Source organism: Gouania willdenowi, chromosome 14 (genome assembly GCF_900634775.1).
Source record: "Gouania willdenowi chromosome 14, fGouWil2.1, whole genome shotgun sequence".
Taxonomy (NCBI): Eukaryota; Metazoa; Chordata; class Actinopteri; order Blenniiformes; family Gobiesocidae; genus Gouania; species Gouania willdenowi.
The window spans coordinates 5623286-5641755 of record NC_041057.1 but is presented as its reverse complement, the minus strand read 5'-3'; the positions used below and the strand labels follow the sequence as shown (position 1 = coordinate 5641755).

Here is an 18470-nt window from a genome sequence, read left to right as displayed (position 1 = left end):
CAGTGTAACAAACGTTAACAAAGTTTCCTGCAGGGAAAGAAGCTCGAGGATGAAGTGGCTTGCTTGGCTTTCTTCTGTATACAGGAATTCGAGTGAAAATAAACATTAACAATTTTTTGACCAGATTTACAGCAATATTTGTGATTTTTTTTCTGGAAAAAATATAATGTAAATGTTAAATATTAAATCTAAATGTAAATGTTAAATTTTAAATCTAAATGGTAAATATTAATTCTAAATCCAAATCTAAATGTTAAAGCCAAATCTAAATGTTTAATCAAAATTTTACATTTACATCTAAATGTAAAATCTAAATGTTAATTATTTAATCCAAATCTAAATGTTACATTTGCATCTAAGTGTTAAATATTAAATCCAAATCTAAATGTTAAAGCTAAATGCTAAATGTTAAATCTAATTCTAAATGTTTATTATTAAATCCAAATCTAAATGTTTAATCAAAATTTTACATGTAAATATAAATGTTATATCTGAATCTAAATGTTAAATGTTGAATTTGTGTTAGATTTAGATTAAGACTCAATATTTAAGATTTAGATTTAACATTGACATTGATTTTACGAGAAAAGGAAATATCACAAATTTCACAAACATTTCTGTGAATCTGGTCAAAAGCAATATTTAAAGAATTCACATACATTTCTTTAAACATAGTTTGTTGCTAAATGTTGCAAAAAGTTGCTGTTTATTTTAGCATGCGCAACTTTACAATCGGCGCCCTAATAATTTCGTCATTATTGTCCAAATGAGGTTGTGTGCTCAGTTACAGCGGCTCAGCTCAGACTGTAGTTCCTTCAATAAAGAATTAAAAAAATGTAAAAAAAAAAAAGCAGCTGGAATTCATGGGAAGCCATGCAGCTTTCAGGAAAAAAACAATACAACCTTTATACAGTATAAAGTTTGCTCAGAAGTTTGAGGTCATGTTCAGTAGAGCTAACGTAGCAGGAGTGGAGCCATTGGTCCCGTTCAGGGTGAAGTTGGCACTGCTTCTGGGCTCAGGAAGTGGGACAGTGACGTAAACGGTGACGCCTACCGCCAAAATAAGAGCTAGCACTGAAAATGTGATTCCTCGACGTATCATTAGCTGGTTGGTAGAAAGCGGCTCAGGAGTGATTTTGTCCTCCTCGGTCCTTTTCGCTTTAGTGACACTGTCTCCATCCATTACTTTCAGCTCCTGGTCCTGGGTACCAACAGCACAGTAACCCTCTGACGTAGGTGACTCGTCTTCAGGCAGCTGCGCCTTTAAAAAGAAGTACATGTCAATGGGTGAGTGCAAGATCCAAGAAAATATAAAGGATAAGGATTTTCATCCCATGATATTTCATAAAATAATCATCATCGGGCAAGGTTTGCAAAAATACTGTGATGGAAACAAAAATACAAATACTTAGAAATCTTATACAGGACTATAATATAACTAAAATAGGGCAGAAAATACATTTAAAAAGAGCATTTTTTTTTTCAAAACAGCAGTCATGGCTATAACAGAATAAATTACAGAAGTAAGTGCATATTGTATATACTAAGTTACTACATATTTGGTATCTTTTTATGCATTTAAACTTTTCTTTTTTAATTGAAAGTAATGCAGTTGAACATAATATTTAGGTATTATGTCATTGAGCAACACTCACTGTGTATAAAACATCTGGGAGACCATCATTCAGCACTGTACTGGCAGGACGCATCGGAGTGATCAGGGTCTTCTTCCCAGCTCGTTTTTCAGCCTAAAACCATGTAATATTAAAATAAATACCATAATATATAGATAATATTTTCAAAGAAAACTCCAAAGGCTCACATATTTATATTTGTACCTGTTAGATGCTACAATAACGGCACAAAACAGAGCTTTACATTTACATTAACATGCGTTTTGAGACAACAGTGTTACCTTTTGAGTGACTTTTTTCCAGTTGACTTTAAAAATCAAGCAGACAAAGAAACCGGACTCAATGAAAGCACTTAGAAAAATACCCAACCACAGTCCTGGAAGGAGAAACACAAACACATTTATATCTCCTGTAATCCTGGTCTGACAGGTAGTCCTGATATTATTATTAAGTATATTCTCCTTTTATTAAGCCTCTGGATTTATGGGACAGTGAGTCGTATGCAGACCTTAAATGGTGCCAAAAAGGCTTCAAAAAACAGATTTTGATGTAGAATGCGTACTGAGTACTGAATGTCAATCAGTAATTCTACTATTTTGGGTTATTTTAACAGCAGTTTTTTCTAAAAATCTCATATTTTTCTATTTATGTTTGTTTTTAAAATGAGGTTAGAAAGTTGTTAAAGAGTAATTAAACTTGCTATTGACTGAGAATCTTAGTTTGGATGCTTCTTATGTCACAAACCAGCCCTGTTGGCTCTGCCTAGGGCAGATCGATTCGATTTCCGATTTTTTTTTCTTTTTTTCAATCCACTTTAAAATGACTGCAGACATCAGATATATTGTCAGAAGTGCAACTTTATTGCTTCACAGTAGCTTAAATTTTCTGATTAAGAAATCAGATAACTACATATGTTATAACATATAACATTACAATTTAAAAAAAAATTATAAACTCTCCCCTTAGCATCTCAGCATAGTGTGAATAAAAAATTAAACATGCCTGTGGCACATATAGCCTACTCAAAGGGTAAACAAATGTAAACAAAGAGGGGGGGGGGGGGGGGTAACCCACAAGGATGGAACGCGAAAAAGTCGGAAAAAAAATAATTGAGAAAAAAACAAATTTTTTTCAATCTCGATTTTGCAAAACAAAAATCGTTTTTATCTACAAATTCGATAAATCGATTAAATCGATTTTTTTTTGCCCAGTCCTAGCTCCGCCCCTTTTATAAAAGACTAGCACCTGTGGACTCTACAATCTGTGGTGAGTAGATTGGATTTAGAGAATTGTGAACATAGAGCTATAGTGAGTATTTAGTAGATAATTAACATAGCATAGGTTGTTCTATGGAGATTTTATAGCATTAACTGGGTGTGTTTTAACTGCTCCAGAAGCCACGCCTTTAATCAAGGCTTTTTTTTTTTTAATTTCTAGCCTAGACGCACGTCATTTTATGGGTTAGCTTCTGCCACATCTGCACTGTTGATACTCTTTACAATTTAACAATTGAGGCATTCTATTCTCACGTCACCATGTGACTAATTACAATGAAACCACTTGACATTCAGCACACCAGGATTTCACCCTGGTGTCACAAAGCAGCTTAATAGAGATGTGAATAGAGACTGTTGCAATGATTTAATGTTATCGTTTTAAATCAACAGCCATGTGATCTGCAGGTTAGTGGGAGAGCTCTGATCTGATCTGGGATCTGCAAAAACCAACGAAGTGTGATCGTTTATGATTTGTAACACTATGCATTTTAATGCGTGTAAGCTTAAAACACACAAGCAGTAATGATTTTTAAGCAAATTTGTACATGCCTGATTAAATATTGGCTTTATTTCATACATGTGTCAAACTTAAGGCCTAGGGGCCAAATCCAGTCCTTTAGATCATTCATTTCGGCCCGCAGGAGCAAGCAAAAAAAGTCAGAGAAACCATGAATCATTGTGTAACTTACCAACTAATTCAGTGGTAAATATCTCCAAATTAATACACAAATTCAATGAAACTCCACAACTAATTAACAGGGCTCACATAGCTTATATATTACACGATGGCAGTCATTTTTAATCTTAAATTATTAAAAGAACTCTCAATATTTCCAACATCCTGGAATTTTCTTCAAATTATTTTACAAAATTTCCCCAAATTGCATAAAAATGGGTCACAAAATCAATAAAATTGAACGTGAAGAAACTGCTGGGACTGATTTGTGTCACTTGTTGCTTTGATATCATCAGTGGCGTACATATTTTTTTATTTATTTATACATGGAAGTGCACAACATTGATTAAATTACTCATTTTCCCGTCTAAATTCTGCAGCCTATTTAAGATCAACTGTTCCATATTTGAACTAAAATGAGTTTGACTCCCCTGTTTTAAGGCATCAAAAAATTACAATGTCTGAATTTAAAATTGCAATGGATAGATTCAGTGCAAAACGAAAGCCTTACCTGTTATTCTTAACTCAGCAGCAAACATGAGAGCGATGCCTACAGGTACACCAATGCAGTAGTAACACACCAGGTTGGAAACGGCAGCAATTTTCTGCATACCCGATCCTACCAGAATCCCTGAGCAGACACACTGAAAGGCAAACAAACAGTGTTAGATACTTACACACGGTGGGCGGTTCAGTACGCCAATCCAGTTTTTTAATTTTTTTAATGAGCGAGTGGAGGCAGACATTGTACCAGGTGGCCACAAATGGTCCAAAAGTGGCAAAAATATGACAAGAAAAGAGTAAAAAATGACAAAAATGGGCCAAAAGCAGTTAAGAGAGGTAAAACATGGGCAAATAAAGAGGAAGCAGAAAGTATATAATGGCAAAAGGTAGCTTAAATGAGCAACATGTAGGGAAAAAAGCAAATAAGTGTTATTTATTGGGTACACGGTAGCTTATTTGGATGAAATATGGCCAAAACAATTAAAGAAAGTACAAAAATGTTTTAAAAAGAACTGGCAAAAATAGGAACAAGGGGATATTTATTGGCAAAAGGTAGTTAAAGTCTGAAATAAGTGTCAGAACTTTTTGAAAAGGGGCAAAAATGGGACAAAGGAAGTTGCAATGTGGCCAAAGGAAATAGGTGAAAAGGGGTTAAAAAGTTTCCCCGTTTGAAGGTTTTCTGGGGGAATAATAATTAAGATTAAGACCTAAAGAGCCACATGTTGAGCGTCACTGACTTAATTACGGCTTCTATGTGGTGTCACTGGTAATGCCCCAGTCTACTCCTGCTACACACTACTTCAGACTCTTTGCACTGCATTAACATACCAGTAATCCATCAAAGAACTGTAAAAATATTTGCACCGTCAGGTTGTGCGACACCATGTCCACGATGGTGCTGCAGACAGTACAAAGAGATCATAAAAACATATTCAATAGCATTGGAATGAACGTACAAATGTGCATGTGTGGATCTCAAACTCACACGTCTGAGGTAAATATACGTCCAAGGATGGACTTAGAGCAAGCGATCACAACACCTTGGACCACAGCGAGCATTACTAAAGGGAGGAAGTAACGGAAAACGTAACTTCCTGTTGTTTTGTTGTTGGCACATTAAAATGTTGGTCCTCGTACCTACGAGAAGAAGAGTCACTTTGCATGTGATGATGGCTCTGGGGGTGTTTCCTGCTCCCAGAGCGTTTCCAACACGCACACAGGCAGCTGCCTGGACACCTAAAGGAAACTGAATGGGGCACCAAGGTTGGGATCTTTGTTGGGGTCAATTAAAATTGTAAATTTGTAATGAACAATTAATTAAAATTATGGCGTAATTATAATTTTAAAAATCTGTTTCTGTTGTAATTCTTAATGAAATTTTAATTGAGTTTCGATAATTAACTTAGTAGTTGTAATTGCCATGACATCTATAAAAAAATACAATAATAATTGATTAATTTTACAGTTCTATGTACATGTTCTGAACATATGTAGTTAACAATGATCAAAATTAGTTTAATATCAAGCTTTCCCACATTTTACCAAAAAAAAAAAAAATATATATATATATATATATATATATATATATATATATATATATATATATATATACTGGATATATATATAAATAAATCGAGGAGTATACTGACACAAAAAAGGCTCAGATGCCCAAACCAAAAATATTAAAACCTATATTTTCATTGATTAGGAAGCCTAATAACCTAACCAATTGATAGGAAAGAAATTAGATGATAGATATTTGTTTTTAGTGTATTTCACAGCTGATTTAGGACATTAGAGATGCTAACACAAAAGGAACGTTACATTTTACTTAATATGTTTAATCAAATGTTTATTTCATGAGATTCTTTTTATTTATCATTTAAAGTGATTTATTAATAGATACGTACCATATACATGATTGTTCCTATTTCCATCAACACATGCTGGGCAGCGAGATCCAACTCACCAAGTAGACCTTTTAAAATACAGGTAAAGATAAGATGTATTAATAAAATCATTTCTGCCTGGTAGGAAAGAAGAAAACAACCAATACAAAAAGATAGAATTGCCAAAGTGCTACTGCAAACTTGGCGTAAATGTTTTTGCTTTAGTTTGATGTGTTTTGGTTTTATATCAGTTGGAAAAAATATCAGAAAGATACTGACCAGCAAGAAAACCTCCAATCTCCCAGATCCACCACTCAAAGCAGACCATAAACACACTGGGAATCGCCAACTTCATAATAGAACCCCAGTCCTGCAGAGAGTCCATAGACCAGCCTGCAGTGTTTCATTAAAACTGTTATTATAGCTCACAGCATCACAATGGTACACATTTGGTGTTTGATTGTGATATTTGAGGGTCTCACCTCCCCATGTTTCTTTATAGAGCTTCTTCCATTTGATATATACAAATAAGAGTATGCAGAGGATAATCCGGGAAAGGCCGCTAGCGATTGCTGATCCACTGCAAGACACAAGACAGACACAATATTAAAAAATGCTTCCAAGTGAAGAAATCAGAAGTCAAATTTGTGTAGGATTTATTTTTGTTTGTGAGGAACGGGTCAAGCCGAGGTGCTATATGGCTCAGTGTAGGTTTTGGTCATTTTTTTAAATTATTTTATTATTCAGAAAAGTATATTAAAAAAAAAAACAACCAGCGAATGGTTATTTGATTTTAATTGTAAAATTCCAAAATTATGATTTAAATTCATGAAGGTCAAGAAGGTATAAACAAAACTTAAAAAAAAAAAAACAGTTAATTTTTATTTTCTGTTTCAAAAAACAAGAGATGAAATGTTAGAAGACAAAAGAACAAAAACTAAAAAAAACTGTTTTTTCACATGGTGTGACAGGAAGTTGCCGTTTTCAAAGTAAGAGCGTGTTTGAGGGCGGTGCTATATGTTTATTTTGGCAACAAGGCCAAAATATCCATCCATTCATTTTCAGACCCACATGTTCCTGTTAATCAGGGTCTCGGGGGTCTGCCGGTGCCTATCTCCGGCTCACACTTGGCACTAGGCGGGGGTACACCCTGGACAGGGCGGGGCCAAAATATGAACTAACTAAATAAATAGAAATATGAAAGCCTTTACTCTGATGTGATTCTTGACATGGCAAAACAAGGCTTGTCAACTGCAGAAATCTAACATTAAAGTACTTTTTTTTATTGTTTCGGAAAAATCCGTATTGATCCATGTCCAGGCACCAACCCCAAACATGCTGCTACTTTGAAAACAGCCACTTCCAGCCACACCATGTAAAAAAAAAAACTAGCATTTTTTTTGGTTCTTCTTGTAAGATTTTGTAAGATTTTTTTTTTTAAAAGTTTGGTTTTTGACCACAAGAATGAAAATTACCTTGGTTTACTTTTTTTTCAATTTTCAAATGAAAATCAAATAAAAACTTTTTTTATTTATACATATTATTTTTCTGAACAGAAAATCCAATGAACAAACCATACACTGTGACTGTTATCTAGATGTGAGAAGGACAGGTTGAGTCTGGACATGAGCTGATGATCCTTGGAGGAATCAAGTGTTTGTTCAGTTGGATCAAGTTCACACTTTCTCTGGCCTTTGCTGCTGGGGTTTACAAAAACAAACCATCTGCACACTGTGGCCCCCTCTTCATCACAGATCACACAACATCAGACATTTCTCAATAGATGAACTGCACACAAAGCAGTGGTGGACTGGCCACCTGGCTTACCGGTGTCATGCACTGAGTTTGCATTGTACTGGGATTCTATATGCGTATATATATGCACATGCGCGCACATGCGCAATATTATTTTTTGACGAGTTAGTGGAGGCAGCAATAAATCATGTCTCCAAATGAGGTCAACCGCAAATTTGCCGTAACAAGGCAAACATGGTAACAGGTGGCCAAAAAATGATCCAAAAGTGGCAAAAACATGGCAAGAAAAGAGTGAATAGTTACTAAAATGGGCCAAAAGCAGTCAAGAGTGGCCAAAAAAATGGCAAATACAGAGGAACCAGGTGGTATGGAATGGAGAAAGGTAGCTTAAATGGGCAACATGTTGCAAACAATTGTGAAAGATGTGGAAAAATGTGGAACAAAAAAAGGCAAAATGTAGGGTAAAAAGGAAACAAGTTGTATTTATTGGGCAAAAGTTAAACTTATTTGGATGAGAAGTGGCCCAAAAAATATAAGAAAGGACAAAAAATGAATAAAAGTGTCAAAAAGAACATCCAAAAATAGTAAAAAAAAAAAAAAAAACTATGTTTATTTGTAAAAGGAGCTAAAATCTGAAAGTTTTTTCAATACAGGCAAAAATAGGACAATGAAAGTTGCAAAATGGCCAAAGGAAATTGGTTTAAAGTTTCTCCCTTTTAAGGTTTTCTGGGGGAATAATAATTAAAATTAAGACATAAAGAGCCACATATTGAGAATCACTGACTAACAGAAAATACCAGGGCTGAATTTTTGTCCCCTGACGCACAAAGTGCAATATTTCTTCACGATGCACGGTTGACGTGATCATAAATAAGAAAAAAACATCTTCTATTGTGACTCCTGTTGAGGTCTGAAATATTTCCACAGTTTTTTTGCCATACGCTACTTGATAACACAACCAGGCACAGGTGTATAGAAACTTAGTCACACACTCACATTACACCCCAATCCAGGGTGATGATCAGGACGTAGTTGATGCCCACGTTGATAATATTTGTTGCTGCTGCTGTGTACATCTGAGGCAGTATAATCCCCTAATGGAGAAATAGGTCAAACATTAGCAACGCAGAGCTGATATTTATACTGTGAATTGATGCTTTTACATGTTAGTTACAAGCTATTAGCTGGCAGACGGGTATGCTTGGTGTTTGTAATTTATTATTTTTATAATTTAATGCCGCATTTTGTGTTGGTTTGGTTCAAAAACATATGAAACATATCAGCAATTGAATGCCAGTTTTTTTTCTAGTAGTTAATACTGAAAGCAGGGTTGGGGTCAATTACATTATTCAATTATAATTATTTATGCTCAATTACAACTCAATTATGACGATGGTGACTGACATTTTTTCCAATTACAATTAAAATGACAAATACTGTTTTCCTCCTGAATGTCAAATACAATTATTTAAGTTCAATTACAATTAATCACAATTACTGAGTCTGAAATAAATTACCCTATAGAATGTAACATTCCTTTTGCGTTAGCTTTCTGTTAGCGTCTCACATGATAACAGGTTAGTTTTGACCCATTTTTTAAATCAGCTGTAAAATACACAAAAAAATATTATCTATCATCTTATTTGTTTTTTATCCCTTGGTTACATTGTTAGGCTTCCTTATCCATGAAAATATTGGTATTAATATTTTTGGTGTGGGTGTCTGAGCCTTTTTTCTGTCAGTGTACCCCTATATTTATATTTTTTTTAATTGTAAAATTATCCTCAAGAGGTAGTGGAACAAGTGATATGAAACATATTTTAATAATTATTAACTACATATGTGTAAGCCATAGAACTCTAACATGGTTGTACAGGTTTGCGTTTAATTACATTGTAATTGACAGTTTTTATTGAATTTTCATGCCAATTACAATTACAAAGTAAATCTTCTGAACTCAATTACAATTTAATTATGAGTACAACAGCAACTGATTTTTTTTTCCAATTATGGTTCCAATTATAACTAGAATTGCAAGCAGTAATAAAGGGGGCCAAGCTTTCCCAGCTTTGTGGAGGCCATGCAAGTACGTCACGAAGGATGGCGGGCTTGGGGCGAGCGTCAGGACACACGCCAACGTGCCATTTGCAGTGTTGTAATAGTAATGGGCGAGACCCCAGCCCAGAGGATTCAGTGCTATTCAGGGAATGTGTGGATATGAGGTTCTTGAATGTGCGAAATACAGTGTGGGAGTTTTAGGCCAAAACGCATTGACCTTGGTTATATATATATAATCAGAACAATTACAATAGGTTTCCCAGCATCACTGGTCCTGGGGTAACTAGGACCCGCAGGCTTGGCCCCCTAATTACATCATAAATGTACTTAATTCTCATTTACTCAATTACAATTGACCCCAACCCTGACTGAAAGCCATGTTTTCTATTGCAGTGATGATAAAGAATTACTTACTCTGCTAAAATTGAGCTAAACGATGAACCTAAAAAACACTTCCTTTCAATTTACCAAAATTATCAAATGAATTAAATGTAATGACTTCCTGCACGAAAGCAACATGTGATTAAATCTGAAACTTTCAAACCTGGAGTGCCACTTTAGTCTGAGTTCATCTCATGATTGGCTTCATGACAGCGAATGCGCACGTCTACAACTCAAGAACTTACTTGGTTTTGGAGGTACGCAACCTGCAGCTCGTGCAGGAACAAGGCCTGTCGAAGGGAAAGGGGAGACATTATGCTAGTTAGCTCATAGATACAGAAAAATCAGCTGCATTTGCAATATATTTAGTTTTTCGGGGTTTGGGTCTGGAACATGTTTGGTCCTTCAGTAAATAACGTATTATATACCTCAGCTCCCTGTAATTTGATCAGCTTAGAGCTATGTACATAGACTGTTCACATCACTAATGATTAGTTGCATATGTGCATTGGTTCTTGGATGACAATCTCTGGAAATCCAAAAAACTACTTTTTTTCACTATTTGCATTGGCCCATAACTGCATGTGAGAATGTAAGAAAACATCTGATCTCTGTTTTAATTTATAATATAAAGGTTACTCTTTTTGGGGATATAAAACAATTTTTCTTTATGCGACTTCTTCATTTTTATTTTGGACCCCAACTGTAGGTTATTTCACAGCTGACACATATTGAAAATCTTTTACAGGAGAACATTGTAGCTTGCCTCTGTGTCTTATAATCATTAATTGATATTGGGAAAAAATACATTTATTCAGTAATATTCTGTTAATAAAAATAATTTTTTTTTTAAAAATACTAAGGAAATTTATTTCATTTATCTCACATCATCATCATAGAATTGACTTTCCTTTCATCTTTTATTTTGAAAAATGCATTGTAAAAAGTAAAAACATGTAAGGGTTTTGAGCCTTTTTAATTTTTAAGCACTTACTGGTACTGCTGGTAAGTATGCCATCACATAGAGCTGTGCAATCCTGGAACGAATAGAAATCCAAGTAGTAGATTAGAAACATTAGAAATCTAATTAAAATATTTTATTCACGTAGCTGAATAGAATAATATCATCCAGATATCAATAACTGCTCCAACTTACAATTAATTGAACTATTAGCTAGAAAAGGCTGCAATTCCTGAAGTTAATGCCTGTGAGAATGTCCAATGCTTAAACAAAACCACAAATGTATCAATTATTATTGATTCTTGCATAAATATTTGCTAATAATGAATAAATAAAAGTAAAATCACATTTAAACTTATATTCAGGGTATAATGCCAGCCGATGAATGCTGCTCATCCAAAGCAACTCTTCTAAAGTCAACATATAATGTCATGTGTTTTAGTGTCTTTAAACTGGTACTCACTCTGCTACCTGAGCCTCTTGATGCATTAGAAGCAACAAGCTGTGGGAGTTGATCAGAAGCGCCCAGCATGGCAGACAATACAGCAGCAGGATCAGCATACTTCTTTGTATAATAACACCCACACGTTTCATGTTCTTACCGCCATATGTCTGAAAAACGCAGAGAGCATAGAACAAAAGTACTCAGAGAACGCCAAATCTCCTCTTTTCCAGATATTCACTGATATCTGGATCATTAATCCTGATCATGGTACCATGTAGTGTAGGAGCCATAATTTTGTTCTAACATTATTTACACCTTTTTGTATTTTATTTAGTAGTTTTGTTTGTTTTTACCTGAGCGAGGCAAGATGGCAATTTAGGTTACCATGCTGTTAGCCAGGGTCAAATACATTTTTTACTTACAATTACAATTTCAATTATCCATGTTCAATGTGACCAGCATTTTCTTCCATTTACAATTAAATTACAATATTTTTTTATCCTCACAAAGTCAATTACAACTAATCACAATTACTGACACTGGAATAAATAACCTAATAACGGGTCCTAAATTAGCTGTAAAATACACTAAAAACAAATATTTATCATCTAATTTCTTTCCTATCCAATGGTTACTGTGTTAAGCTTCCTAACCAATGAAAATATAGGTTTTAATAGTTTTGTTGTGAGTGTCTGAGCCTTTTCTGTGTCAGTATATCCCTAGATTTAAATTTTTTAAATGATAAAATGTGGGAAAGCAATGAAAATAATATTTCCGAGGCGGAGGTACTAATTAACACAATATATCGTCAAAGCGCAGAAATGTAGGCTTTTTCACCTGGGAAATGAGTGTATCACATGCCACAATGAAGCCAAATCCTGTTGACATTGTCGTTACGGAGATTGTCTGAGATGGGAAGAAAAGGAAAATTATGCTTAAGTTATATAAGTCAAAAAAAAAATCTGTCAGTTTATAAGCAATGGACTGGACCTCTACCTCACAAAAGTAAACATTTCCACCTATTTCAATTACCTGCTTCCCAGTTGTGTACAGTGCTTTTGACCAAACTTCTGACCTGTGTCCAGGAGTAAATCATTACATTGAGATTTGTAATGCTATGCTCCATGTCATCCTCTCACAGCCAGTCAGAAACGATCAAAAAGTCAGCGTCAGAACCTAATGACCGTTTGTGGTGGCCCCTGAGCTGCTCTGCAATAACAAGATTTACTGAGCTAATGAGGTAAGACGACTGAATGCATTCCTGTAGTTTTTCAATCAATAATCCAAGTGGTTTCTTTTGTTTTCTGTGACTCGTTTGAAGTTGTACCACTTTAAACTCACTAGCCGGCTCAGCACCTGTTTTTACTGAGTCATGTGACGCATGCTGGGGGTCGTGTTTATGTACAGAGAAAACAAAAAAAGATTAAAATGTAATCCCAGCCATGCACGATCAGACATGGAAGGTCACGATGCTGCCTGTCGTGGATCGTTGCCAGCTCGGAAACGCGTCTGAAACTATGGTAACATGCAGAAGACCCAAGGGTTATTCCATTTAATTTCACAAAAGGCCCACACACAAATTCTAATTTTTTTACCAATTTTTTCTTGAATATTCAATTGACACTGTAAATGTTTAGTTTGATCGGATGAATATTTTTTGAGATACGGCCAATTTAGTGAGGGAGTATGTGTTGATTTTCACTCGTCCTTATTTTTCTTCCATTTTCAGTTTTCAATATCTCAGGAAATACATCACATAGGAAACTGGAATTTGGTATAGTAATACAGCTCCACCTACTCTCTCAGAATATACAAAAATGTCTGCTACATCCTATCTGGTGGACATGCCAGCCCCTCAAAGTCTCGACAGGGGTTGGACTCTCTTCTACAAAGGAAAATTGGTTTTGTCATAAAAGTAGCACAAGCTTCAGCAGAACCATGAATAGAAAAACTTTTAGTTGAGTTTCAGTAGCTCAGCAGGAAGGGTGGGGAAAAGAAAGAACAACATCATACCGCCGAGGCCAATGCATATCCAGCCAGCGCTGCATTGCCAATGTGACCACAAAATATGGAGTTAACAAACGGCAGGAGGAAGTTAAGGATCCGAGAAAGAAGCTGTTGGAAACACACACACAAAAAAGGGGGTTTGATGAATTTGCAGACAGGTTAGGTACAGTATGTGCATCTGCCATGCAAACAGTGTTCTGCATAGGTAGAGGTGACATGTTTCACTTTGCAATGTAAAGTTTTCATAATTAGTAACTGTAGAGCACATGTGTCAAATTCAAGGCCCAGGGGCCAAATCTGGACCTTTAAAACATCTAAACCAAAAGTAAAAATGGCTGAGAAAACAATGCAAATGACCAAATAACTTAGCTGTGGATATCTGAGCTGGGTTACAAAGGGGCGTGAAATATCTGGCAAATTTCCACGGGAATTATTGAAATTAGGCAGAATTGGCAGTCATTATAAATCACTGTATCATATCCAAACATGAATATTGGCATCCATGCAAAATAATACACTTAAACATAACATTCTAACAGATTTTTCTTTATGTAGAACTTATTATTCACTGAATTTGTGACAAATTCAATGAAACTCTACAATATTTGCAGGTGTTGGCAGTTTTCCCATGCTTGGATAACATGATGGGAGTCATTTTTACTCTCACATTGTGAAAGAAACCTAATATTTCCCAAATCCCACACAATCCTCAAATTATTTTACAAGATTTGCCCAAATTAAATAAATATAGTCACTACCTGTCACTTATTTCTTGGGTATTGTTGGTGCCTGGCTTATATACTCTATTTGCTTTTATATCATGTATATATGGTAATGCAAAGTAAGACTAATGTTGAAATTGTTCGATTCTCCACCTCTGCGGCCCACTTCAGATCAAACTTCCGTAATTGGCCCCTGAACTAAAATGCAGAGTTGAAAGTAATGGATTACAAAGTACTCACGTTACTGTAACTGAGTTGCTTTTACAGGTACTTTTTTGAGTGTATTTATAAATCAGTAAATGTACTTGTTCTTAAGTACATTTTAAAAGAAGTAATTTGTTACATTTCTACACCCAACCGTTACAGAGTAAATTATGTTTCAACTGACATTCTGAAACTACAAAAAAAATGAAGTGACCAGACTACGATCAATGCATCACATCATAGCCGACCAATCAGATTAAACGTAATGCACGGCGCCAAAAACAGCATGGAATGCTGGTTACTTTCTTAGTTTTAGAGTTCATAAATGTAGCTATACTTAGAGCCTGAGAATTTTCTTTATTTTTTATTTAGTTAATTGATGTTTTCTTTAATTGTACATTTTGACAAACCTTTTATTTTATACAGATGCCTTTGTGGAAAATATATTTGTTTATTTGTTTATTTGCTGATTGGATCCTCATTAGCTTGTAGTTGCTATTTTCCTGGGGTCCAATAAGAAAAGGCAGTGGCTATCTGCACAGTTGCCATATCAATATACCGACATTCTATATCTGTACGCAGCGCCGCTATTTGGCCAGTTTAGGTCATGTGACCAAGACTACACATAACCCTAACCCTTAGACGCTACGTACTTGTACTTCGGTAACTGTACCAATAGCACAGGGGGTTGTCCTTACGACAACCATACAAATAGACATTTTCATTAAAAAAATCAAGATTCTAGTACATAAGAACAGAAAAAAATCAAGACACTTAAAAAAAAAATATACAGAAACATTACATAAAAAGGTACAGTATATCAAGGCATATTTTCATTCACCAACAAATACATAAAAAAATGCACGATATATACATTAAGATGAGTAAAAATCTGATTTTAAAGATTTTTTTTAATTCTTAAAGTTGACATGTCTTTCAGGTCCCTAGACAATTTGTTCCATAAGTTAAAAGCTCTAAAAAATACAGACATTTGTAAATAGTTGGTATTAGGACAACTTGTGACTAAGTTGTACGAGTGGATGTTGATGGGAGTATTTGATCTTTTCTTTAAATAACCTTTGTTGACCAGTTAAAATAATCTTCTTTATAAATATTAGTAAATTATAATGCATTTTAGTTTCAATGAGGGGCCATGATAGGGTGCAGTGCATATCAGTGATACTAAAAAATAAAGTTTCAATTGTGCAAGATTTTGATATTTACTGTATGCAAGAGAACCGTGGCAAGATTTATTACCAAAAATAAACATGGGGGTGAAAGTAACTAGCAACTTTTACTTTGAGTACTATTTAATTGAGCTACTTGAGTATTTCATGTATGACTTACTTGTACTTGTACATGAGGACAATTTCGATCAAATAAAAGTACTTCTACTTGAGTAGAAGATATCAGTACTCTTTACACCTCTGATAAAATGAGTTTGACCCCCCTGCAAGGAGCCGATTGCACAGATTGGGTCCATAATGACTCCCCCCACCCCAACTCAAACTCTTACCAGTGGGCCTGTGAGACGCAGGACATGGTAGATTTCTTCTCTGTAGGCCAGTGGAATCCAACGTTTAACGCATGCACATCTGAACAGCTTGGAGCTCTCCACCGTCGGCGTCTCCTCTCCCACGGGCCCTGCTGCTGCTGCTGCTGCTGCTGTCTTGGCAACTGGGTCCCCAGCAACGGGTCCTACACCCGGCGTGTGGTGTGCAGGCTCCAGGGAGCCCAGCTTCTCCATTCAAAACAGCAGAGAGAGCTCATAGGCGGTGGAGAGGAGAAGAGAAAGGCTAGAAAACAGTGCGGGGAGGGAGGGAGAGAGGGCGTGAGGAGAAAGTGAGTGCAAGGGTGAGAGGGCTATCTATCACCCTTACAAACACAACACGTTGCAGGCAATTTTAACTTTGATTGTACAGTAGAATTTAAGGGTATGAGTGGAAGAGTGAAAGCAGAGTGCGGTCGTGCATGTATCATTTGTATGTTTTTATGCTGTGCACACATTTGCATGTGTTGTTGTTTTCGAAATACACTGGTTGCATAATTTTAGCAGCTTTGCAGAGTGATTTTTCATTAATCTGATGAAGAATGCCCGTTTGCACTGCTTACAAAGACATCCAATGCATGGCCCAAAAGCCCTGCAGACTTTAATTGTATTCAAGTAGTTTGAATGGAACACAACACTTATCTCATCTGTCTCGAGCTGAACTTTGACCCCTGGCTTTATTTCTTAAGTCACACTTTATTTTTTTGTATTTTTAAGATGTTTAGGAGGTTATTTATATTCACAAGAACTTACAATAATGCACAGTTACATTCAGCCTAAAATGTACTATAATAAAGCATAAATTCCCAAATAAAATTATTTCTTTGAGTTATTGTTAGATTTTTTGGGGGAAAAAACTGGGTTCAAAACAATAAAATTGACTGATTTGTGTTTTTCAGTTTACAAGCTCTTCCGTTGTGCAACATAATAACACAAAGCGCACATTCCTCCTCCACGGCTCAGTGTTGCAACAGCAGTTGACCTTTGAACTCCCACTAAACCCAACACATTTGGCTTACTTACACCAAGATGCAGTTACTGTAAAGTATGAAGTCCTGAATATGTACTACACGAGCAAAGAAGATCAAACTTTGAATAACCGTCACTGATCCACTCCTGAGTCCCCCTGAAATCAGAAATTAAGCTTCTTAAGGGTGGAATTGGATTTGCAGACGCAGACTCATTTTTAATGAGCTTAAAGTGTGATGTACAGCACAGATGACACAATAGTAATACTTTATGCAATGGGAGTGCTAAGCACATTCTACAGAGAATCAAAGAATTAAGAATGCAGCGCATAACTCTCAAATTCAGAAGAATTGGTTTTGTTGTAGGATAGTGAATAAATTATTTGATTTATGCCAGGGGTTACAAACTAAAAAATAATTAGTTTAGTGGCAGAATACAGACCAGTGGGTTGAAGATTATAGATGGGGAAAACAAGCAAGTTCAAAATTAATGTGCCATAGATTACATTCTACAATAAATGATATTTAATTGATATTTAAGTATTTATCTTTAGATTTGTATTAAATACAAACATTGATTTAAAAGTAAAATATGTAAGACACCCACATTATCCAAGCAATAAATGAGAGTCCCTGTAAGATCTCCATCTAAATTCCCTCTATTGTTATTTATTTATTAAAATGTATTTATTGTTAAACATTTTTATTCAAATTGGGGAAATTTGAAAAAAAAAAAAGCGGCAAAATTTGGAACACAAAATTTGTAATTTTTTTTACAATTTGTGACAAAAACATGGGGACAACAGCAAGCTCTGCAAATATTGTGGAGTTTCAATAAATTTGTGTGACTGACTTTTCGCTAAACCCCGCCCACAAACAGTCATTGTCCAATCATACATCCGAGCAACCGTTCCTATGTAAACAAGTTCTGACTATGAGTTGCTTTTGTCAAAAAGTGCCTGAGATAGTTAGTTAAGAATTTACATATTTATTAATGTTTTCTCTGTCATTTTTTACTTTCTCCCGTGGACCAAAGTGGATGCTCTAAAGGGCCCCCGAGCCTCGAGTTTGACACAGGATTTACGCTATTACAGTAAATAGATAGCAGCAAAAACTTCACTTGTGAGACTTTATCAATTTTCATGAGTTACAAGTTAATACGAGGGATTTTATTCACCTGAATGTGAACCCTCAAATAATGTACATCCTTGATGGTGACGTTTACTTTCATTTGATTGAAATCAATGAAGTTAAAATAATTCAGCTAATTTGTAAAGCAAATTTTAAAGTGTCTTATTGTAAATATTTGTACATCATATGTGGTGTTATTAATATTCTGCAAATATTATGTTTACAGAGACAAAAAATAACTAATATATACATATTTAACAATAAATACCAATAAAGCACTTCATGTTTTCAATTTTTTTTTCAAAGTAA

The 18470-nt window shown here is 35.2% G+C and overlaps 1 protein-coding gene across 1 annotated transcript; it reads right to left on the bottom strand.

Annotated features, from left to right (window-relative positions):
• Positions 1-631: 631 nt before the first annotated feature.
• Positions 632-16304, bottom strand: slc47a1 (solute carrier family 47 member 1). The gene is made up of 17 exons (XM_028466222.1): positions 16030-16304; positions 13594-13695; positions 12418-12486; positions 11599-11747; positions 11169-11211; positions 10420-10464; positions 8732-8829; positions 6463-6560; positions 6260-6373; positions 6002-6069; positions 5229-5337; positions 5077-5152; positions 4920-4989; positions 4099-4231; positions 1916-2010; positions 1656-1748; positions 632-1261 (listed from the first exon to the last, which is right to left on the bottom strand). Exons 1-17 carry the CDS (start codon positions 16258-16260, stop codon positions 926-928), a joined length of 1929 nt encoding a protein of 642 aa, XP_028322023.1. The 5' UTR covers positions 16261-16304; the 3' UTR covers positions 632-925.
• Between the last annotated feature and the right edge of the window lie 2166 nt (positions 16305-18470).